Raw genomic sequence first — 25,462 nt, forward strand, 5'->3', positions numbered from 1 at the left:
CTTTCCAGCATCTGTAGGCGTGGTGTCTTTAATTGTCAGGACGCTCTCTTCTGTGTCTTCGTCATAGCTGATGGTGAATCTCCCTTCAGCTTTGATCTGCTTCCATCCCTTGTTCCAGGTAATAGTGGGCTTGGGGAATCCATCCACCTTTGAGCGGAATGTGGCCTCAGTTCCTTTTTAAAGTAAAAAAAAAATAAATAAAGTACAATTTGGTTAGTGCTTCGTGAATAAAATTTCTTGGCTGCCAAGGAAAAAAGAATACTTTTTCAAAATGTACCGCTGCTTGATATTTGAGATTGTTGCTGCCTAAAAGTACAAAGCATAGAAACATTTTCTCATTACCTTCCGGTGTTTCCTCCACTTCTGGTTTTTCAATGAAGGAGGGTGCTCTTTTGACCTCTGTATTGTGTGAAAGAGTCAAATTTAAAGTCAAATCGTTGTGATGATAAATTCTCCTTCATATGAATACAAACAAACAAATAATTGCAAGCAACATGACCATTTCCCTAGTGTATGTTTTGAATTTTTGTTGATTACATTTTAGTGTTGTATTAGGATCAAAATCATTCTGACTTGAAGGGTTCTACTGGTGTTAAGAACCTAGTCCAGATTTCAAATATACAATAACAGTTCATTTTGTTTAAACTGGTTGTTTATTTGTCAATTTCTTTTAATTTATTTGATTTATTCACCCTCACAGTGTCAGATGAACTTTTGACCAACTGCTTCAAACCAGTGATTCTTATAGCCTTTACTCCTTTGAAATCATTTTCATTATGCCGTTCCATTTTACAAACTCAAAACACACTGGTTACAAATGGATACAAGGAGAGCACCTGGTTCAAACACCACAAAGATAATGATGTCACCACAACATGTGTCAGAACAATCAGAAAAATGCTATGCACTTTTCAAAGATCACTTCTCGGTTCATTGTTGAAATTGTTTAGTCCATTGGAATCAGCTTGCAGTAACACTTCATGTGCCATTATCTAGTTATGTTTCGGTTTATTAGCATTACCATACCTGAGTATGGTAAATTTGCGTCTGACCATTCCAGAAATTTGTTTTTTCCACTTATGAATACATACATCATGATGTATATATTTGAAGCAGTAACTTATTTTAACATTGTAAGCATTAAGATAAACTGGATGCCCCAAACAGACACATCCAATCCATACAGATTAACTTGAGAATAACAACCAGATGATAAAGGAAGGGGTTTGTTTGTCTTACTAAGACAAGAAAGTTGAGAAACATTTTTAGGGGAAGGTGATACAAATTTTACTCATGCTGGGTTATGCAAAAATTGTAGTTTATTAAACCGTTAGCCTACAATACATTTTTTTAAGTGAAGCTACAATACATTTTTTACAATTTATGTTTAACAATGATTTGACATTTACTGAAAGATTGTTACAAGTCACACTTGATATTATCTTTGAAATGTTTTACATGAATAGTAAAAGAAAACAAGAAAACGGTAAAGGTTTTAAGCGAGTGTGTTTCATTTGAGAGGAATGAACTTGCTTTAAAAAAATACTAACTTTAATCCAGGTCACTTCCATAAACCATGACTGATTCAAATAAAGGTTCACAATGCACCATGTTTACTTCAAACTTGCTGAATGTTGTGGAATACTTCATCAAATGATATGTGTTTAAGAATATGGGTATAATTTGTAAAACATGATTACACTGCTTCTCACCTAACACTGCAACTACAAAATGTCCGTTAAAATAAATAAATAAATATTTTATTAATAAAATTATATTAAGAAATACACTATAGAATCTATACTATACTGCAATCCATTTTCCAATGTACAGTGTTGAAGAGACTTTCTTTACAACAGGAATGACATTTGGTCCTTGAAAAAAAGTAGGAATATTTTATTGCGAACCAGGGCTGACCTTCATGTACATGTCCACATGGTGTAGGCTAGGTCTAATAGACATTTTAGGCTATGAAATCACAAATTTTCAGATTTTTCCAAGAGCATAAAAATCGGAAGTCAAACATTACATAGATATCAGCCGAGTTTAAAAATTGAAATTCCCAATCTTATTGAATCTGAATTGTTACCTTGCACTGTTAACTTAGCGGTACAGATATCTTCACCAGCCGTGTTAATGATCACACACTTATACTCCCCAGTGTCTTTAGGTTTCGGCCGCTCAATAACTAGAGTGGCAGTGTCTTCTTCCACTGTCTGGATGTAATGGGTGGAGGCTTCCAGTAATTCTTTGTTTCTGATGGTAGAATTAAGTTTGCATATATTGTGATTTAGTATAAAGACACGGGTCTCCTCTTAGTCTGGAATGTGAAGCTACCAAACATCCTTGGTGTTGTATTTTGAGGAATTTTGCAGACGCTGTACATCAACACCATCAAAAAGCTATAGGTTTATACACCATCTCTCTTCTCTAAGTTGCATTCAGTGGCACAAAGATTAGTTGCGGCAAAAAGATTTTTAATACAAGTTGCATATCCATCAGTTATACGACTTATAAATGATCCATCAACCACGGCCCAATTTTATAGAGCTGCTTAAGCCAAGCAAAACAATATTATGCTTACCAGAATAAGGTTACAAGCCAAATACCATGCCACATGAACGATTTGTGACTGGTATCCTGCTCATTATTGCTAAGCAAGCATTTTTAAGCATTAGGTCTATTTTCTGGTTAAGCAGCTATATAAAACTGGGCCCAGTTGGTAACAACAATAAGAAGGTACTTTTGTGATCATTTTATAACAACATGGTTCATGAACTGCATATTGGTGGAGGTTCTCCCCCAGCTACTAAATTTAAGAAGCCGAAGAACTTTTAAAATAATCATAGTTTAAACAATCACTCACTGGGATAAGAAATGATGATGAAAACATTCCCTTAAAAAGGCCAACTGCTAACAATGTTACAAAATCAGTTCAATACACGCCATTGAGACAAATACAATAATTACTCTGTATAAAAAATTATAAACTCAGGAAATAAATAAAAAAATATACTTACAAGAACCATTTAACCTCTGGCTTTGGAGTTCCAGACACTGTGCAGGTAAACTTGACTGGTTTGCCCTCTTTGGTGCTCTACAAAAAGTAAATAAATGTGTTGCAATATCACAGAATTTAAAAACAAAAACTCATTGGTGATCTAAATCAAATGTTTTGTAAAAACAATTTTTGTTATGATAAATAAAACTCTTTAGCATTAACCAGTGACATTTTATTGAATAGTATTTAAATAAATCATAAAAGAACAGCAGCCAAGATAATTACACAAACTCACCTTGTTTTTGAATTTATCTGTGATAACCGGTGCAATTGGTATCTCCTCTACCTTTTGCTCTTCTTCCACAACCACCTCGACTGCTTCTACTTTCTTAACCTCCTCCTCAGGGAGAGTTTCTGCCTCAAGAAGTTCCAGGTCTTCCTTCTCAGGCATGCCTCTTATTGTCACCGGCTTCACCTCAGATACATCAAGAACCACTTCAGATGGTGTAGCTTCCACTGGCGAGATTTTCTCCACAGTGAGAAGGACATCTGCTTCATCTTCTGGCTGTGGGGCTACTTTGGTGATCGCAGTTTCAAATTCTTCTTCAGGAACTATCTCCATTGCCTCTTTGGCCAAAGGTATTTCAGCAACCACTTCCTCCGTGGCAAAAACTACAGAAGGTTTCTGCTCTGGTTTGACTTCCTCAAGAGCTTCTGCTACGTGAGGTACTGCTTCTCTTGGTTTCTTGATTGAAGCAAGCACTTCAACTTGCTCTTCTGGTCTTTGTTGCACTTTTGCTGTCACAGCTGTTTCAAGCTGTTCCTCTGTTACATCCTTGAGTGCTACTTTAGCTTTTGGTACAAGAGTGACTTCTTCTTCTGTAGCCATTATGAAAGCTGGTTTCTTCTTCAAAGTGATCTCTTCTGGAAATTCTTCAAGCGGAGCCTCTTCAGGAGTGACTTCTTCAGGCTTAGTGATTTCAGAAAGAATTTGTACCTCCTCCTCTGGGACTGGGACATACTCCGTGACCTCAGCAATCTCAAGCTGCTCTTCGGTTACGCCTTCTAGAGGAACCAGTTCTTTGGGAGCTAGCGCAACTTCTTCAAGAGCCTCAATCACAGTTGGCTTCTTTTCTGGAGCAGCTTCCTCAAGAACTTCTTCCACTTCAGGTACTGCTTCTTGTGGTTTCTTGATTGCAGCAAGCACTTCAACTTGCTCTTCTGGCCGTGGTTGTACTTTGGCTGTCACAGCTGTTTCGAGTTGTTCCTCTGTTACATCCGTAAGTGCTACTTTAGTTTTTGGTACAAGAGTGACTTCTTCTTCTGTAGCCATTATGAAAGCTGGTTTCTTCTTCAAAGTGATCTCTTCTGGAATTTCTTCAAGCGGAGCCTCTTCAGGAGTGACTTCTTCAGGCTTAGTGATTTCAGAAAGAACTTGTATCTCCTCCTCTGGGACTGGGACATACTCCGTGACCTCAGCAATCTCAAGCTGCTCTTCGGTTACGCCTTCTAGAGGAACCAGTGTTTTGGGAGCTAGCGCAACATCTTCAAGAGCCTCAATCACAGTTGGCTTCTTTTCTGGAGCAGCTTCCTCAAGAACTTCTTCCACTTCAGGTACTGCTTCTTGTGGTTTCTTGATTGCAGCAAGCACTTCAACTTGCTCTTCTGGCCGTGGTTGTACTTTGGCTGTCACAGCTGTTTCGAGTTGTTCCTCTGTTACATCCGTAAGTGCTACTTTAGTTTTTGGTACAAGAGTGACTTCTTCTTCTGTAGCCATGATGAAAGCTGGTTTCTTCTTCAAAGTGATCTCTTCTGGAAGCTCTTTAAGAGGAGCAACTTCAGGAGTGACTTCTTCAGGCTTTGTGATTTCAGAAAGAACTTCTACCTCCTCTTCTTGGACAGGCACATACTCAGTGACTTCTGCAGTCTCAAGCTGCTCTTCCGTTACTCCTTCTAAAGCAACTAATTTCTTAGGAGCTTGGACAACTTCTTCAGGAGCCTCAATCAAAGTTGGCTTCTTTTCTGGAGCAGCTTCCTCAGGAACTTCAACAGGGACCACTTTTGGTTTCTCCTCTTCTGGTTTAGAGATCTCTGGAAGAACTTCAACTTCCTCAAGTTTCTCCATTGGCACTTCAATAGCAACTTCCTCTTTTGGCTTAGGTGTTACCTTTAAGCTGACAGTTGAACTTTCTTGACCAAGAGGGTTCTTGAGGTAGCAAGTGTACTTGCCAGCATCTGAGGCTGTAACGTCTTTGACGGTAAGAACACTTTCCTCTGTGTCTTCATCGTACGTGATTGTGAAGCGTTCTCCCTTTGTAATCTGTTTCCAGCCTTTGTTCCAAGTAATAGTAGGCTTGGGAAAGCCTTCGACTTTAGCACGGAAAACAGCTTCAGTACCTTAATAAGAAAACAAATTATAATTATTTCATTGTTAGTGGCACTTCATATTTTTCAAAATTTATCCGCACAAATAAACTCAATTATTAAATTGAGGGATGCCATTTTTTATAAATTGTGTTATTGTGTTTCTCCAGCAAATTAACACTTTCCATTTGAACTATTTCGTAATTAACTGATATTTTCTTTTACTTGCTGTGCATACAACACAAATCCATTCATAAAGTTGAAAAACATCTTCACACATTATCAATAAGTCTCACCTTCTGGGGTATCTGGTACATCTGGTTTTTCTGTGAAAGTTGGGGCTCTTTTCACCTCTGGAGAAAAACACATTTTAAAATTGTATGAGTATGCAGAGCATTGGTTTAGGATTTCACTAAAACTGCGTTTGTCAATTGTTTTATAATCGTTTTACCTCTCACATGGCAGTGGGGTGACGCCAATTCATAAAGTCTATTGGGGAAAGATGCTAAATGTCATGCTAATTTTTAATCTCAAATTGGCGACACTTTATCTAGAATAAGGTTTTTCTGCTGTTTGGAATAAAATTGTCCAATGAGTGACAAGAATACTTTGACATTTGTCTGATTGAGGATTTCATATCTTCAATAATATTCATTGAACAACACAAAGCACATCAGAAATTAATTCTCCGTAAAATATGAAATGGTACCAAATCAGTAGTCATTGAATTTTCCTATAAAAGACACAGGATGGTTAGACTCACCTGTCACGGTTAATTTGGCCTTACAGACATCTTCACCAGCTTGGTTGATCACAACGCATGTGTATTCCCCAGTGTCTTTGGGCTTGGTGTGAAGTATCTCAAGTGTGGCGACATCATCGGCAAAAGTTTCTACAATATTCTTAGAAGTGTGTAGCTCTACTTCATTGCTGTGGATTGAAAACAAAAAATAACCATGAGATTACTTTAAAGTTACAGATTTCAAACTGCATCTAGCTACAGGGTAATCTCGGTGGTTTAGTTGGTAAGACACTGCGCTAGAGATGCAAAGGTTGTGGGTTCGAATCCCACCGGAGTGATATGCCTGTAATTTTTCTCGCAGAAACCGAGAAAGTACTAAGTATTACACACGTATAAGTGTAAGGGTGAAAAACCAAAATTGATATACTTTCAACGTGTTTTGTTTCAAAGTTGGTATTCCTATAGTATTTTCACTCAAGATAATCTTTGAACCAAATGAATGATGACATGTTAGAAGTTAAAACACACACACTTAGAAGGAAAACAAAATGATGGCAAACATTTGAAGATTTTCGGTTCCGAGGGTAATAAAATTCACGGTTGTGTGAATCCGAAACTAACAGTTTTACACATTATACAAACTTACCGGAACCACTTGACTTCTGGCTTTGGTGTTCCTGTTACAGAGCATGTGAATGTCACAGGTTTACCTTCTTTCACATTCTGTGAAATACAAAAAGTACAAAAGAAAATTAAGATATAACAAGATGGAACATTTCCTTATTTATGTATAACAATTAATGCATAGAACTGTTTTTAAAGCAGAAAAATGTTTCAAGATGTTGTGCTGAGCAGAAATTTTCAGGATACCAGTCACAAATCATGAGAGTGACGTGGTAGTTTGGCTGGTAACCTTAAGCTTGTAATAGAGCACAAATTTGTTTTGAAGGAGCTCCATTAAATTCAGCCCTCATCACCAACCTTAAGCAGTTAAAAGTAAAAATTGTTATGTTTAATGAGGGTATCATACACTGCAACTACAATTTCATTTAATAAAAAAAAGGAGTGTTACCTTATTCTTGATGGTGGCGGTAAACACAGGTGCCAAGGGAACCTCTTCCACTGTTTCTTCTACCTCCAACACAACCTCGGCAGCTGTTAGTCTTTCAATCTGTTCTTCAGGAATCTCCTGCATTTCCTCCATCACTGTTGTGACGATGTCTTTCCCAGAAATACCTCTGATGGTGACTGCTTTCTGCTCCGACACATCTAGAATGACTTCACTGGGACCTTGTTCAGGTTTGGCTTCGACTGGAGTGATCTTCTCTCCAATCAGGAGTACATCTGCCTCGTCTTCAGGCTGTGGAGCGACTTTAGTAACAGCCACCTCCAGCTGCTCCTCTGGAAGGGATTCCAATACTTCTTGAACTACTGGTGCGATGGTGACTATGTCTTCAGCAGATATTACAGAAGGTTTCTTTTCTGCGATGGTTTCCTGTGGAGCCTCTTCGATTGGCATTTCCGCAATTTCAGCTGGTTTCTTGAACTGAGCCAAGACTTCAACATGCTCTTCTGCACGAGGTTTGACTTTTGCCGTAACCGCAGTTTCAAGCTTTTCCTCTGTAACTGCTTCCAGTGCGACCTGAGCTTTCGGAACTTTAGTAACTGCTTCTTCAACATCCATAGTGATGAGAGTTGGCTTCTTCCTGGGCAATACCTCCTCTGGAGCTTCTTCAACAGAAACAACAGCCGGAGTGACTTCTTCTGGCTTTTCAATCTCAGCAAGAACCTCAACTTCTTCCTCCTTCCGAGGAGTGACCTTTGACACTGTTGCTGTCTCAAGCTGCTCTTCTGTGACGGCTTCCATTGCTACTTGTGTCTTCACTTCTAACGTCACTTGCTCTTCAGGGGCAGCAATCAAAGCTGGCTTCTTCTCAGGGATAACTTTTTCGAGCACCCCCTCAACTGTTACAACTTCCACCTCCTCTGGTTGTGTAGTCTCAATAAGAACTTCAACTTGCTCTTCTGTCTCAGGCACGACCTTAGCAAGGGCTGCTTTTTCTAGTTGTTCTTCAGAAACAGCTTCTAGGGACACCTGTGGCTTAAGTACCTTCGTCACCTCCTCTGGTGCCTCTTTAACAGAGGGTTTCTTTTCAGGTATGGTTTCCTCTGGACCTTCAACTGGAACAACTTCAGGTCTGGCCTCTTCAGGCTTTGTGACCTCAGTGAGAACTTCAACCTCTTCCAACTTCTCGACTGTGGCTTGTTCTGCAACCTCCTCCTTGGGTTTTTCTTTGGGCTTAGGTGCAATCTTAAGACTCACTGCGGCATTTTCTTCACCTAGAGGGCTCTTGAGGAAACATGTATACTTGCCAGCATCAGCTTGTGTGGAATCTTTGATGGTGAGGACACTCTCTTCTGTTGCTTCATCATAAGACACAGTAAAGCGCCCTCCAGTTTTTACCTGTTTCCAACCCTTGTTCCAAGTGATGGTAGGCTGTGGGAAACCATCAACCTTGCACTTGAAAACTGCATCTGTCGCTGTTGAGTGAAAAAGTATTTTATTTATATATTTTATTTTATTTATTTATTTATTTATTTTTGAGTTGCAAATGTAAGTCAGAATTTTGAACGTTGGCTGTTTTTTTCTTATAAAAGGAAAGTAACAAGGAGACTTACTTTCTGGGGTCTCAGCAACTTCAGGCTTCTGAACGAACGTAGGAGCTCGTTTCACTTCTGCGGAAAAAAATAAGTAAATAAACAGTTACAACAAGCCATTTTGACCGGAATACAGAAAATTGAAGTGCATTAGTATACAAAGTTAAAAAAAAAAACACAGGTTGAATAACTTTTCCAATGTTGGACAAGAAATGTACCTCGTTTGATGTGGAACAAAAATGTTACTAGTAGAAAAATGATATATTGAATACAAGGGCTGACCAACATCTGCACATAATGTAGGCTATTTGATCCCGTTTTATCCCAACTTTCAGGCAAACAAAAGTTGGAAAATCCGACTAAAGTAAGGAAGAATATCATGCCCGATTCAGCAGTATCAGATTATGTTAGTTCAGTCAGAATTCAAATAGTTTACGAGAGCAGTTTTCACAGGGGAAAACTTCTTCCGCAGAATCCAAAGTTCTGTACCTGTAACAGAAAGCTGAGCAGTGCAGATGTCTTCCCCAGCAGTGTTGATCACCACACACTTATATTCTCCAGTGTCTCTGGCCTTTGGTTGTTGGATCTCAAGGGTAGCTACATCCTCCTCAAAGGTCTGTACAAACCTGACTGAGGACTCTAGGAGCTCCTTGTCACTGCAAGAATCAAAGGTGAGAAAATTATTAACGTTCAAAAGGTTTAAAGTTAAAAGGGGTATACATCTCACCTGGCCAGTTGTTTAATAAGAAAACACCACCTTGGTGCTATATAAGATAAGTCAACAAATTTTTTGTGGTATACAATTTAGTAAAAAATCCTCCTTAATTGCCAAGAAAAATTTACAAAATAAAAAACTACTGTATGTATTGCCACCCCTCCCCCCAAAAAATAAAAGAAGAAAAAAAACCCCCAAAACAAACACACGTCGTCCTGCAATTATAATCAATTCCTTATCTTCATATGACATTGCGGCAAGGTAATTTTCACATAAAACTCGACAGTAATTTGCATATTGCAAAGGTACCCGTTTTCAAAAATTAGAACATATAGAGTTAAATTCAAAAACACATTTTGTCAGACCTTTTTATAGCATACAAAAAAAAATACGACTTCAACTTATATATAAATCTAATGCAAGAAGTATACTTACTGGAACCAGTGTATTTTAGGCGTTGGCGTGCCAGTCACAGTACACGTGAATTTAACAGGTTTGCCAGTCTTCACATTCTAAAACAAAAACATCATTATTAATATAATTAGGATTCTCAAAGATTACCTGAACTGCTGCTTTAACTTTGTTAATTGAAACACTTTTATAGGTTCTGTGGGTTTTATTTTGTTGGTCGTCACCGTAGCATTCGTAGGATGGTTGTAAATATCTGTCCCGCTTATCTTTTTATAGTTCTTAAAGATTACCTGAACTGCTGCTTTAACTTTGTTAATTGAAACACTTTTATAGGTTCTGTGGGTTTTAGTTTGTTGGTCGTCACCGTAGCATTCGTAGGATGGTTGTAAATATCTGTACCGCTTATCTTTTATTAGTTCTTCCTTTCTATTTAAAAAATTTGTCTTTTGTTTTTTATTGTAAAATGCACACTCGAAAACAATTTTTTGTTTGTTAACCAAATGTTTATAACACATTTAATTTAATTTAATTTAATTAGGTTTCTCAAAAAACATCAGAATCGTTGATATTACATTGTTAACTAAACAGAATTTTTGTCAAATAAATTCATTAGAGGTCAGAACAGTTATTGCTAATAAAAATGTGGATATATATTTACCTTATTTGTAATCTTGTCCACAATGACTGGTGCCACAGGGCGCTCCACAACTGTCTCTTCCTTCTCAACAACAACTTGTACAGCGGTCTGTTCCTCCAAATCTTCCAGCACAATGCCTTCCATCTCTTCCAATAACTCAGGGCCCTTTTCTTTACCAGGCATACTGCGGACAAGGGGTTTTCCCTCAACACCAAGAGTAACTTCAACTGGTGTCTTTTTAGATGTTGCTTCAAATGGTGAGACCTCTTCAGTGGGGAGAGTGGTCGCTTTAAATTCATCCCGCGGGACAAGTCTTGCTGTCAGAGCTGTTTCAAGTTGTTCCTCTGGGAGGACGTCAAGCATCTGCCGTGTTTGCATGTACTCGGGCTCTGGTTCATATGGATGTGAAATGACAACAGGTTTTCTCTGATAAACTGTGTCTGTTGTATCTTCTTCAGGTTGTGCGATGTCTTCTTGGCTTATTTCTTCTGGCCAATCATCTACCTCTCTTTCTCTTCGAGGAGCAACCCGAACTGTTACAGCTTCTCTGAGTTCCTCTTCCTCAACAGAATCCATTTTAGCAAGAAGTCTTCTTGTCTGGACTTGCTCTGGTGCTTCTCTGATAAATGTGGGTTTCATGGACACCTCCTCAGAGACATCGACAGATGGAACCTCCTCAGATGTTACTTCTTCAGGTCTTTGTAGTCCAGTTAAAACTTCAACTTCTTCTTCTCTCTGAGGGGCTACACTGATGGAAACAGCCTCTTTGAGATCTTCTTCATCAACAGATTCCATGCGAGCATTGATCCTTTCAATTCTGACCTCTTCTGGTGCATCTCTCAAAGGCACCTCCTTTGTGGAAGCTCTATCAACAACAGCTGTAGCTTTATCAGGAGAGTATTCCTCAGTTTCTTCTGTTGTAAGGACCTCATACTCTTCAGTAACTTCTGGAGCAACAATCATAACTGATGCTTCCTGGAACTCTTCTTCTTCATAAGAATCTAGTTTTGGTCTGGTTTGTGCAATTTGAACTTCTGGTGCATCTCTGACTGGCAATGGTTTTTGCTTTGACACCCGGTCCAAAGGTAAATCTTCCCCTGGAACCTCCTCAGGCTTAACTTTGGGAATTTCACCAACAACGAATTCTTCAGCCTCCCCTTCCCTTTCAGGTTTCAGTTTGCGGGTAGCTGCTTCTTTTAAATCTTCCTCTTCTACCTTATCCAAGTACTCTGTGCGTTCATAAACTACATCAATATCAGGACCTGGTGCTATGGTTAGTTCCGTTTGTTGCCGTAAGGCTTCAATTGTGGTAGGCTTTTCCTCTGACACTTTACCAACTGTGACAGATACCTCTGGGATTTCTTCAGCAGTTACATCAACAGTGACCTCCTCAGGTAGTTCTGCTGCCTCTTCAACATCCTCTGGGATGTATTCCTTTGTTGTTGCTTCAACAAGTTCTTCCTCAGTAACAAGCCCAAGTCTATCTATTGAAGGAAGAGAGGGTGCAATAGCCATTTCAGCTGGTCCTCTGATAACAGATGTTCTCACTGTATCTACCTGATCTAAAACAACTTCTTCTTCTATAGACTTCTGTGGACGAAGTTTTTCTGGTTGTTTCCCTGCAATCTCTTCAGCCTCGAAAACATCTTCCGGAGCAAGTTGAATGGATACAGCTTCTTTTAATTCTTCCTCTGTCATTGATTCAAGGGGCTTCCTGGGCTGGACTAATGAGACCTCCTCAGGTGCTTCTCTTGTGGTTACTGCTTTCTTTGTAGCTTTGTCAACAGGGGCATCTTTGATCTTCTGTGCTGCTGTCTTATCAACTAATTCCTCTGGCAGCTCCTCAACTTCATGTTCTCTTTCTGGAAGCAATTTTACAACAGATGCCTCAGACAGCTCCTCCTCGGGATAAGATTCTAGACGATCTCTGACTGGTAGAGGTGCTCTTTCGACCGAGTCAACTCTAATAACAGAGGGTGTTTTACCAATTTCCACTGTGACAGCTTCTGTGCCTGGTTTCCGTCTTAGAGTCTGGCGAGAGTCTTCATACACTTCCAGCTCTTCTGTTTCCAACTCCTTTACAGGAGCAATTCTGAGAGTAGCTGCTGTTTCGAACTCCTCTTCTGGTAGAGAAACAAGATTGTCAGGAGTTTCTTCAGCAGTTTCGGGTTGAGATGGTAGACTACGGATCACAACAGTTGCCTTGTCTTCAGATGGTAGGCCCTCAACTGAGATAACACCTTCCTGTACAATTTCGATTGAAACTGCTTCCTTTTGAGTTGTGGTTTCCAGGTCAATGTCCACGGATTGCTCACTCTGCATCACCTCAACGGTAACTTCTGCTGGTTGTTCTATTTCGGCTTGAGCTTCTATTGGAATAATCCAGAGAGTAAGATTTATGGGCATTGTGGAGGTTTCTGGGCACTGCTTACACCAACCTTTCTTCATGCGTCATGCCGTTGTTCTCTTGCATTTTCCTTCTGCTCCCACACAAGGCTGCCAGCTCTGTTATGCTTCACACAATTATTTGCATTCCTAAGATTGCTTGCAAACCTTAAAGTATGTCATCAATCCTCATGATTTGTATCAATGGAAAACGAGCTACATTTGCGATGCAAAGCAGGCTTATTAATAACTCATACAAAGAATATGCACTAAATGGATATCCTCTGTATAATGCATGTTAATTTTAGTTATGATTCGGTCAGATCCTTTTGACAGGGTCATCGACCTTTTTAGTATGCTTTTTATTTGATAAATATGCAGCTCAGGCATTCAGGATCTGGTCACATTTTCTTTTAGACATGGTACACTTTGTGTGACAGTTAAAAGGACAAGATCATTTAGAATATTCTTGCCTTCGAGAAAGACTCTACAAGGGTGGAAACGTTAGGCCATTAAATATTTTTGCATCATTTAAAGGAACACGTTGCCTTCGATTGGTCGAGACGGTCTTAAAAAAGCATTTGTAACCGTTGTTATAAAATGCATATGGGTGGAAAGATGTTGTAAAAGTAGAATACAATGATCCACACAAACATGCCTCAAAATTGCACGGTTTTTCCTTTTAGGTCGTCGACTAACACGGTCGGCCGTTTATGTTGACTCCCATAAATGGCTGACCGTGTTAGTTCGCAAAGTAAAAGGAAAACCTTTAAAACATCTTTCTAACCATATGCATTTTATAACAAACGCTTTTTATAGACCAACTCGTCCGATCCAAGGCAACATGTTCCTTGAAGACAGTTAAAAGTTTGTTTTTAAATGTTGTCCCCTTTTTGGAGTTAATTTTTTCCTGTCATATTTTCCTAAATAGCAATCAGGACAGTTTCATTTGTTAGTAATATTTTGCCCTTATTACTTTCTTGTTTTCAAAGGTACCATGCCTTAAGAGGAAGAACAGTCTTGGGGCGGGGCAGGGAGGTAGGGGATGTGTTCGAGTCTCAACAATCTTCTTCGCTGGGTAATGAGGGAATAGAACCCGTGTGAGACACACTTAAGGAATGCGGTCGGGTGGGGCAAGAAAGAGTGGCCAGGGATGATTACTTAGTCTCATGCCTCGCTTGTTGCTGCTATTTTGTTATATGTATTTATCATTAGCAAACATAAGCATTTCAATATGAAGAACGGGCAAGTCCTAAAAATAAAAACAATGGCCATGTTTAAGCAATATTCCTGCATTCATGCATCAAGCTGGTATGTATGTACGTGTGTACCTTCAATCTGGCCTCAAAATTGATCTGTCATGATTCTTACTACCTTTCTTGCTACTTATGAGTACCAATGGTACCCATAATTGTTTTCCTTACCTGTATCACCATATGGGCCCAATTTCATAAACCCTGTAAGCACAAAAACTTGCTAAGCACAGAAAACTCTTGCTTAGCAAAAATGGGTTACCAGCCAAAATGCTGTACATTTACCATTGATGTGATTGGTACCCCACTCAATTCTTGCTTAGCAAAGAATTTTGCCTAGCAGAAATTGGGCCATGGCGAGTAGAATACATCATAGACAGAATTTTGAACCTGACTGAGGTACACAGTGAAACATAATTGATGCATGCTATCTGTAAGCATTTGCTTTCTCTAATTTAGTCCCATTACTGACAATCTGCAGGGGGGTTCACTGTGTCGTAATGTGTCGTGAAAGAACCCTTGGTATAACAAGTCAATATGCTTTCAAGGTTTTAAACGAACCTTGGTGACTTTTCAATAGCAATCATTATCAATGGCTTGCAGCCAGATAATATCATCTACCTGATAGAAGACATGAGTCTACACAGCAAGATTGGTTGATGGACTTCAAAATGTCTTCTGCAGTCAAACTGCACCACTTATACATGTGTGGTATGATTTGAAACTTTGCATGGTGAAGGAAAACTAGTTTAAGATAGCACCATGTGAATATCTGTTTTTGAGCAGTGTTGATTCTAAAAAGAACTGATGGTTAACAACTCTGTGTGGTGTAAATGTCATTATCCAGCAAAATGCTATTACTCATTAGACCAAGACGTGTTGGAAAGTATATGGCCTTATGAATACAGATTCTTCTCTAAATCATTTTGCAGATCCGCACTTGGCAAACCTGGCCACCATTTTGAACATCAAATTACATTACAAACGTGGTGTCTGTAAATGTAGCATACCCTGTAATTTGACTGGTTCCAACCACAGACGCAAGAGGGAAATACATTTCTTTAGCAAAAGCTTAATAGTAAACTAACATCACATCATGGTAATTTGACATCCAAAATCGTGTAAGTGAGGACATTATTTGCAGGGGTTTTAATGCAGCACTGCCGACTGACACAAGTATTTACTAGCAAGCAGGTAGCGGTGGTTATGGGATGCACTCATTCATGAGGTTCAGAGATTCTTATTAATCTTATGGTATCTGTGATTCTTCTTGATGATCATATCGTTCTGTTCCACAACATGTGGTTTTGCAAAAAGATTGTGTCAAAGCTAAGTTTAAACTTGATAATTTCTAGAAAAATTCTCACATCAATTGGAAAACCATCTCATAAAAAGAGGAGAATTTTATATCAGTTAACCATCAGTAGCTAAATTATCGTTTATGACAACTGTAACTTAAACACAATCCATTATAAAAACCAAACAACTTAAAATTGTCTCAAAAATAAAATGAACAGGACAAACAAAAACAACTAATGACAAACAAAATCCAGCTTAAAATGCATATTATTGCAACCATAACTCATATAAACAACATGGTTAATAAGAAATTGTTTACAAACTGTTCATAATAGTAGTATTTATAACAAAAAAGGTACGCATACCGTGATAAACTACAATTGATCCTGAGTGTATAAGCCATTTTGAGATAGGGTGGGCACAATACTATGCCACTATAAGGTTTGGGTAAATATGTCTATATATACCCAAACCCAACAGAACACTCCTATTGTGTCCACCCTATCTCAAAAAGACTAATAACACTTGGACAAAAAAACATGCAAGTGCAGTGCAAGACATAGATTCAATACATGATTTTTTAAGACCCACTGTGCCGGAAAGTCACTGTGTCTACAGAATTAATGACATTGTGGCAAGTTCAAAAAGAATAGTGAAGTCCATAAGAATGCCAGCACTCTTAAGGCTTTTGCCAATCCTTATGGAAATCCCATACAAAAGCCTGATTCTTAATGTCTGCGAATGCATATGCAACACAAATTTTGACCCTCACATGGCAAACTATTCATTGCAAATTTGCGACTTAAAAATTTGTACCGCATTCGCATTCACAGGAAGTAAGACCGGCTAAACTGTACACTGCTCCAAAATCGATAATGGAACTGAAGCCAGAATTGGAGCCTACGCAAAGTTTTGGGAAAAGGCCTACTTAGAGTTCTGGATTTAATGCTTTGTGGTTTTGGTGCAGATTATTTTTTTTTTACTTTACTTATTCCCAATAAACTGAAATCAAATCAACACTGACAGAGACTTTACTCAAAAACTATTTCCAATATTTTACCAATCTAATCCCGGAATTTTTACAATTGAGAAACTCATATTGTTGAAAAAGGAAATAAAAATACTTTGAATTTGGCCCTCTATCCCGTGTTTTCAAATCATATTATTTACACGTTTCATACAATACATTATTCCTGGTACACTGTTAGTAAAAATTTAATCATGCTTGTAACATTTGTTTACCAAAAGTGTATCATGTTTTTATTTATTTAAAAGGCAGCATACATAGCATACATGTGATGGTAATATAAAATAACAGAAATTTTCAGTAACCGAAAGTTTTCTATTTTACTTTGCTTTCAGTACATTGCTTGAAATGAGGGAAAAACATATTTTGTTATATTTACATTCTTTGTTCAAGAATTGTTCGAAAGTTACAATTTTATACTTCTTTTTGAAAAACCTTCAGAAGAAGGATTGACTTAATAGTCAACTATTTATTGGACAAGATTTTGAAATAACTAAAAGCATTTTGAAAGCAAGCACGTTTTATGCATTCAAAGTAATGTGTAAATATCTTATTAATATTAACAAAAGTCTAAATAAGTCTGGGTACTGACTTATTCGTCAAATTTCTATTATCACTTTTGGATGACAATTACCAATTAGTGTATGCATCCTTTTAAAAACAAACTACAAACATAACAACAACAAAAATAATGTGCAACTCCGTTCATGCTAAAAATGGTCAGTAATAAAACATAATTGCATGCTCAAGCAGATAAACCATTCCTGAGTTTTCCCTAAAAAAGACAATTTTGTTATTTATTAATCTATACTTTTGGTGATGTACTGTACATTGCATTATGTAAAGTGTTACTTATACATTTTATAAGACACAATATACTTAACGCACTGGGATAAAATGATGAGGAAAACTTAAACTTTAAAATATTGATCAAAATGTCAATAGAAGGATTGAAAATAAAACAGAAATTCCTTTTTTTTCCTTTGACTAAATCGGAGCACTGAGTAAAGCGAAGGCATTAACTTTAAATACTGTGTTGAAAATGACCATTTCATTTAATATAAAAACTGATAATACTATTCTTTTAAAATATAATGAAGTGAAGTTGGTGTTTGTTAAAAATGTGCTAAAATGACAACAAAGAGTTATTAGTAACTAATCATAACTTGGTTATTAATGAACAATATGTTTGAACTTAAAAAGAAAAATGAAAACGAAAGTATGACAGGTTACAAGTACAAAATATATAAAGTTCTTAAGTTAAAAATGTAAACTTTTAAAAATATATTACCAGAGTAAAAAAGTTATTCAATTGATTCTAAGAATATTTTTCTTGTGGATCAAATTATTATTATTTTGGAATGATTATACACTTTGGTCCATACTTTACAATTTAAAAAAAGGTTTTTTTAGAGATTGAATGTTGTATTTAAAAAGAAATTCTGGTGCAATTTCTTCAAGCTTCTCCAAGTTCACTTTTGTTGTTTATTTGCTTTTGTAAAAAACAAAAATTATGATTGATTCTTCAACAATGTTAATAAAACAAAATCTTGTTAGTAGTTTTTAAAACTTAGCAATCCAATTGTTTGGGTGGTGTTCATTTTATTTATGCAGGAGTTATTCAATTCACCACGACAACCAGTTATAAATATGTTTGGAATGAAGACAGTAATACAATAAAAATCTTGGTAGTTATGAGAAATTTTAAGAAATGAAAAACTCCCGTTTGTGAAATGAACACACCAAATTCTCTAATAATAAAACCATGCGGATGTCTAAAGCATCAAAAACACGAAGACGTAACAAATTGAAACGAAGAATGCAAGGAAAGCAGCAACATCCCATTCCAGGAAAGAGGCCATGGTTAGCATACCTTCCTGGGAGAGTAACTGGGCCTTCAAGGACGGCTGGTCAACACTCTCCTCTACTGGTCTTGGTTTGTACTTCTCATCTGAAAGCACAAGAATATAAAACGAACATTTTCAAAAGGTATGATGATAAAAAAAATTCAGGGCCAAATTGCGAAGAGCTGCTTAAGCAGACAGGTATGCTCAACAACTTTCTGCTAAAGCAAAAATAAGCAGGATACTACTCACAATAAATTTTCCATGTGACATGGTACTTTGGCTGGTAACCTTTATCTGGTAAGCATAATTTTTATGTGTTTAGCTTCTCTTTATTGCTTAAGCAGCTCCATGACACTGGGACAACAGAGATGTTTATGCACAACAAAAATATGCTTACCAGAAAAACATTTGGCAGCTAAAATACCATTTCATATGTAGTATCTGAGACTAGTACCCTGCTTATAGTTGCTAAACAGAAACTGTTTAAGCAATATTTTCTGCTTAAACAGCTCTAAATTGGGCTCAGGGTTGTCACCAGTAGAAAATTATGATAGTGAAAGACAAAAAACACAAGAAAGAGAATTGCACACACAAACAAATACTTTGGACTGACGATGGATGACACAAGATGATTGTGAAATAAATATCCATAGAAATAGAAGACAACTTGAGACAAATACTGCGTCAAATACATAATGCTATAAAAATAAGACAGAAGAAAATAAATTAAAGAGTTGATAGTAGGTAGACGAACTGTTTCGAAATTCACAATTAGGATGGCTTCGTTGTCAAACTTCAGAACCTTTAAAAAAGAACCAAATAACTTTCTGTTGATGTTTGTGAAATTTGTTTAATGGCGTTACAAATTTAACCATGCAAAGGAGAAAAACACAAATGTCTCATTCCTATTTCCGAAATCAGTGGGCCAATTTCATGGCTCTGCTTACTGTGAGCAAAGAACCCATGCTTGCGGAAGCAGAGAATTCTGTGCTTCCATCATGTGTAATTCAGGGGTTAGCAGGGAGTTTTGGCGTGTGCCTACTCCTCACTACTAGGTATCCTACATATGCTTACACACCTAGTGCAGAAATTCGGCACTTGCCGTGCAATCAGAGAATGGTGATCGTAAGCACAGAATTTCGGTGGTAAGCGAAGTAATAAAATTGGGCCAATTTGACCTACCTTTCCCTAATGTGACGAAGACTGATGTCTGGCTAGGTTTGCTCATGCCTTCATCGTTAATGGCAATCACTCTGAACAGATACTCAGTTCCTGGGGTCAGATCAGCAGCAGTGTAGGTCGGTGTCTGGAGCTCGGTGGCAACAGTCAACCAAGTCTGCTTGGCAATGTCCATCATCTCCACCATGTAGCTGGTAATGAAGATACCCCCGTCATAGAGTGGTTTGGTCCAGCTCAGAGTGATGGAGGTGTGGGAGACGTCTGCAACTTCTGGTTTACTGGGGGAGTCTGGTACATCTAGGAGGATAAAAAAAAAGATCACAAAGGTTGCATTTTGTCTGTTTCATGCTTCTTCTTAGGTAGAACACAAGAATAATATAAAGAGGCACGTTCTTTTCTTTTCAAGAATTTTGTTAAAGTATGGGAAAATACCGATTAGTGGCAGGTATGACGTCAGCCAGTTGGCGTGCATATTTGTGTCATCCAAATGAACAAAACCAAGTATTTCCTGCAAATTCTCATTGATATAGTACTGACACAAAACAAAGGTGTCTGGCTATTTACTGTTTGTAATCTTGTTTGGTCAAATGTTTCTTGTCAATGTTGGTGTAAACACTTAAGTAAACAAACACCAACTAAGTAGAGGTACAAAAAGGAAGCAAAATAATCTTTTTCATTTGCACATACTCTTTATAACTCGTGTAACAAGGGGGTCCAAAAATGCAATATTTCATAATGAACGATTATTCATCTCCACAGTCAATAGATGTCTCTTCAATTAAAAATGAGTGCAGTAAATTCAATTCAGACGAAATTCAAACTCACCAATGACAGCCAGTGTGACATATCTCTCATCCGTGCCCGCTGAGTTTTCCACAGAAACATTGTACTTCCCATGGTCCTCCACCTCCGTCTCCTTGATAACCAGTGTCGTCCTCGACTCTGTCCTCTCTGTATACACTCTCTTGGTGTGCTTCACGACCTTGCCGTTGTGGGTCCAGCGGATCTTTGGTTTGGGAAGCCCACCAATCTTACAGGTCAGTGTTGCTGGGGCACCACGTCTCACGGTCAAACTCTCGGGTCCTTCCAGGATGCTGGCGGCAACTAATGTTGGGAACATAAAAACAGCTGGGTGAGATTAACCATTATAAGTAATCACACGCTTCTGCATCCAATATCCAATGAGGCCGAAAGGCAGAGTTGGAAATGGGATGCAGACGCGCTATATTTTTCCGTATTGCATGAGCGCACAAGTGGTAAAAAACTTATCTTCAAGCAAACTTGAGGCGCAGTAAAGATGGATGTGATGATCAGCATTGGACGCAAACACGCTACTTTCGAGTTTCCATTAACTTCTGATAAGCTGTACATTTTGCGTATAGCTTAAGCGCAATGCGCTGAGTTAGAACACACAACATGCAGGGTGTGACGAGGGCAGTGCTATATACGTTTATATATCACACCCCTTATTGCTATGGATTGACAATCGGATGAATCGAATATTCAAGCCTGCTTGAAGATAAAAATGGATATAGAGCTAGCAAAGCAATTTTTGTATTACTCTACTTTAACAATGTTTTTATAGCAAACAAAAAATGAATTACATTGATTGATAATAACTAACTGTGATACACAAAACATGTATATTCCGTTTTTAATTTATTTTGTGTGTTATGTAGTATTAAAAAAATTACAGCACTCAATATACTAGCAACATTTCTTTAAAACCAAAACTCAAATTGATACATAAATAAAAAGACAAAGCAAAGTCATGGGCCTAAATGAAGAGGAAAACATTGAACAACACCAAACAAAAAACATAGACAATGGGTTAGGAAATATGTTAGCTAGAATGTGTGTGCTAAATGGTTAGTATTCTTGGTTTGCAAAAAAAAGCCAAACAAAGTGTTAAAAGAGCAGTAATTTTCAATAGATTATGAATTAAATTAGAACAAGAAATTCTGTGTTCACTTGATATATTTGTGTATTTTCCTGCATATACAAATGAGTGATAAGCACTGTTTACTAAAACTTTCTGAGTTTTTTTGGGGAAAAACAACATACTGTTCTTGGTCCCTGATGCAATCGTTACATCTACAAACATTTTTTCCCCCTTTTGGTTTGTGACACTTCAATGTGTAAAGAAGATTTCAAAGTTGAAATAATTTTTGATCAAACAATGGGCTACATGTACTTGTCTTTGAGAATTTTGAAATTTGTAACGTTAAAAAAAATCAATCAACTGATTTGAGGAGGATTTGATTTATCTAGAGATGTCAATGTTTCTACATGGAGAAATCTATTACTACATTTATGTGCTTAAAGATAAGCGTTATCTTCTAATGTGAAATAGTAGCAAAATACCACACATCCTGAACAACCAGTTGATAAATTTGAATAAAAAACAATTTTGAATGATGTACTAATTGCAACGTGAAAAACATATAGTAAAATTGGTGCACATCACCAGAGATAGAATTATTGACCTTTTCTTCTAAAGAAACGAATGTAATGCAATTTATAGATAAGTCTTCAAAACAAAAACAAGTATTTTCAAGCACCACCAATACATGCAAATGTTCAAAGTGTTTCTGACATTGTTAAGCAATAACTTTCATTTTGATTTCTTATTAAATTGTGTTGAAGATTATTTAGTTCTCTCCAATTGTGTTAAACAAATTGGTTAAACAAATTTATTTGACAATAGGAGACTTTCCTGGACACTAGGTGGCAGCAGACTTACCGGGTAAATCCATTGTTCTCATAATAATGCGCTTATTCGGAAGTAAGGAAACAATGGAAATTTACCCGGTAATCATGCTGCCACCTAGAGTTGGAAAGTCTCCCATTGATTGAAAACACCATAAACTATTATGCGTGATGGTATTTAGAAGCATCTGGAACAAAGGATTTGAGAAAACAAAATACCTGTAGAAAGCAAGGATTCTACCGAGTCACAAATTCCAATAACTATGTCAGAAACACATAACATTTCCTCATGCAAACCCTTCTTGTCAAGTGTTATGGTTATTGCATTCACTTAAGGTCAGGGGAAAAAAATGAAAGTATATATTGTAAATAAAATAAAATAAAACAAAAGTATTAAAATATGAGAATCGTGCACATTCTATACTAAAAGTGTGTCAACTACAAAAAGCATTCAGTCTAAAATGGTAACATGTGTTAATTGTGCTCATTATAATAACATGAATCAATAACATGCCAAAGATACTCACAAACAAGCTGACATCTTCCGCATGACAATGTTCTTGGTCTTGCCATGCTTTTTAAAAAATCATTTACAGTCCACATGCAACGATTTTACATGTACATACAACATCAAATGTTCATTGATAAATACAGTCAAACAAGAAGCCATTTCCCAAGTAGATTTTATTATTTTCTGGTACAATGACGTGCTTGATAACAATTGACCTCTTAAACTTTAATTCCTCAGACTATCGAGACAGTTACTATGTCAAATGATTCAGGGCAAGCTTTTGCATAGTTACGTACAAGACTGTGACAATTCTGAATTAATGTGTATGACACAATGGTACCAGGGCTTGCTCATCTGGAGGTTGCTATACAAAAGCTTGCCCCGAACCATTTGACAAAGCAAATGTCTCTAGTTTGAGCAATTCAAATGTAAGTGGTACATTGTGACTAAGCAAGTCATTGCACCAGACGTTATTAAAAACTAACTCACAAATGGCTAATTCAAAACGCTAAGTGTGACATGAACAGTGACTGACTTCTTTGAAACAAACTTCCATTTGTCCAAAATCTGAGTTTTTGATGTCACCAAGATACAACCAAATTGTATCTGCACTTCATTAATCTGGTTCACTGACATACACCACTTCAAGCTCCAAAGCCGAGTCAAGGTATCATGCAATTAATATATTTCTACATGTGTTTCATCAACACAAGGTGATGCTTTTATTGGAAATATTTCAATATTGGTAAAAAATAATGCATTTAAACTTATCAAAATGATATTATATGGAACATGCGATATCATACAATTTTAATACATAACAAATACAATCAAAAGATATCAAAAAATTAAAAATTACGGTTTCAAATTTACATAGCAGAACATGCTAGATATATTCATATTGCTATATTTTCATATCAATAATAACCCGCATACCATCAAGTATATTTCTTGACAAATTGTTCACTACCCTAATCTGAAATAAATATCAATTAAGCTACCCAAAAAACATTCCATTAAAGACAACAATTAGCCAAAAAAAAAAACTAAATCTAGTTATAATTGTACTGTGAGTAATATTTCGGTGGGTAATAAGGAGGTAAATACGGAATAACTATTTTCAACTATACAAAGGAAACCTACAAAATTATGTACATAAAAAATCTAAAATCTTTAAAACACACTTTGAGACAACACAATCTAGTTTGAATGCAGCTGGGCTGAGGATCTGTTTGAGACCTCTTCAAAATGTACCAGTCGTTTACCGACTTTGTATCTTATTAGATAAAAATTATTCTCATGATAGTATGTGCATTTATAATGTTTGAAAAATAGGGGTGCAATTCAATGTTTTCCAGCACCTCCATCCAACAAGTAGGGGGAGCTGCAGCACCCCCTCCCCTCCCCTCCCTGTCCCAGAAAGCCTAGATTATAATCATGCAAAATGAGGTTGTCATAATTCAATTTATCAAAAACTTATTTGATATAAATTTGTTTCAGATGGTCCGGTCAGACCTTTCCTGTTTTTTTCACTTTAACAATATCTATTAAAATTTGGCACTGAGCCATCTAAATAGTTTTTAAAATAACCTGAAAAAAGTATTAAGTGTCAGACTAATTCATGATTATAGTTTAATAATGTAACACTAAATCTAAAAAAGAAAAACAATGGAAAAACGAATCAAATTAGGGTTTAGAATTGGTTTAAAAAAAAAGTAAAAGTGAAATAAACCATGTGTGTTTGAATTACCTGTATTATGATTCTTATACAGACAATATCTGGATGATTGAATACCTGAATATTGTATTTACAAATTGTACTCAAAGAAATTGAATCTTGAGTTAGGAATTAGGAATATTTAAATTTAAATTTTTTTTAAACTTTATGTAGTTACATGTTTACAAGGCACTCTGATTTGAGGTATTTTCATCCCACAGGAATACAAACCCATACGGGCCCCAGGTGGGATTCAAATTCTGCATTTTACGGCAGTTGTACAAATTGTTGAAAAATTAAGTGTGACATTTGATCAGTTGTAAACGTTATATTTGAGTGGATTGCTTTGCTGTATAAACCCGGAAACCCTTTCATTATAAAACGATTTGAATGAGTGTTTAGTTGAGAGCAGAAAACAATTTTTGGTTTAATGATGTCTAATTTCATCAACAAAAACTCCTTATTTTATGAAATCCCTATTATATAGAACATTTTAGTACTGTTTTTGTCCCCATGGTTAAGATGAAGTTTATTACTTCTTACCTAAAAACTGAACACTAAAAAGAAAAAAAGAAAGGAGAAACTACATGTATTAACATATCTCTATTCTGAAACACTTTTACGTGGGACCACACCATGCAACTGACATGCGTGATGAGGAGGGGTATTAAGGTTGACACAGCGTCACAAGAACACCAACATGTAACTGTTATCAGGGTCAATCCTTTCAATATACACGACATCACCTGGAGATGAAGGAAGGAACGAGGGGGATGAAGGAAAGGAAACAGGCAAAGAGAATAGGGAGTAAAGAGGAATGAAGAAAAGAACATCAATATTGAGTCTCGGGACATTGGATGCTGCACTCACCAAAAAAATCAATCAAAACATCTTGCTGTGATTATGAGTAACTTGATTCAAACCAATGCATGTTACAGACAAAAAAATTCAATGCTTCTTTGTAGACTCTGCTTTTATGAAATCAAAATTTAAAAACAAGTATAAAA

The 25,462-nt window shown here is 36.9% G+C and overlaps 1 protein-coding gene across 1 annotated transcript in view; it reads right to left on the minus strand.

The window, feature by feature from the left end:
• Positions 1–25,462, minus strand: part of LOC117291325 (titin-like) — a gene marked incomplete at its 3' end in the record, with an annotated part of 251,619 nt that continues 226,157 nt past the window's right edge. Inside the window, exons 127-131 of the mRNA XM_033772967.1 lie at positions 20,344–20,622; positions 19,522–19,815; positions 18,366–18,443; positions 343–399; positions 1–173 (exon numbers count right to left, since the gene is read on the minus strand). Of these exons, the coding sequence (XP_033628858.1) occupies positions 1–173; positions 343–399; positions 18,366–18,443; positions 19,522–19,815; positions 20,344–20,622 (881 nt within the window). The remainder of the gene's footprint in view (positions 174–342; positions 400–18,365; positions 18,444–19,521; positions 19,816–20,343; positions 20,623–25,462) is intronic.

The sequence above is a fragment of the Asterias rubens genome, chromosome 6, assembly GCF_902459465.1.
Source record: "Asterias rubens chromosome 6, eAstRub1.3, whole genome shotgun sequence".
NCBI lineage: Eukaryota > Metazoa > Echinodermata > Asteroidea > Forcipulatida > Asteriidae > Asterias > Asterias rubens.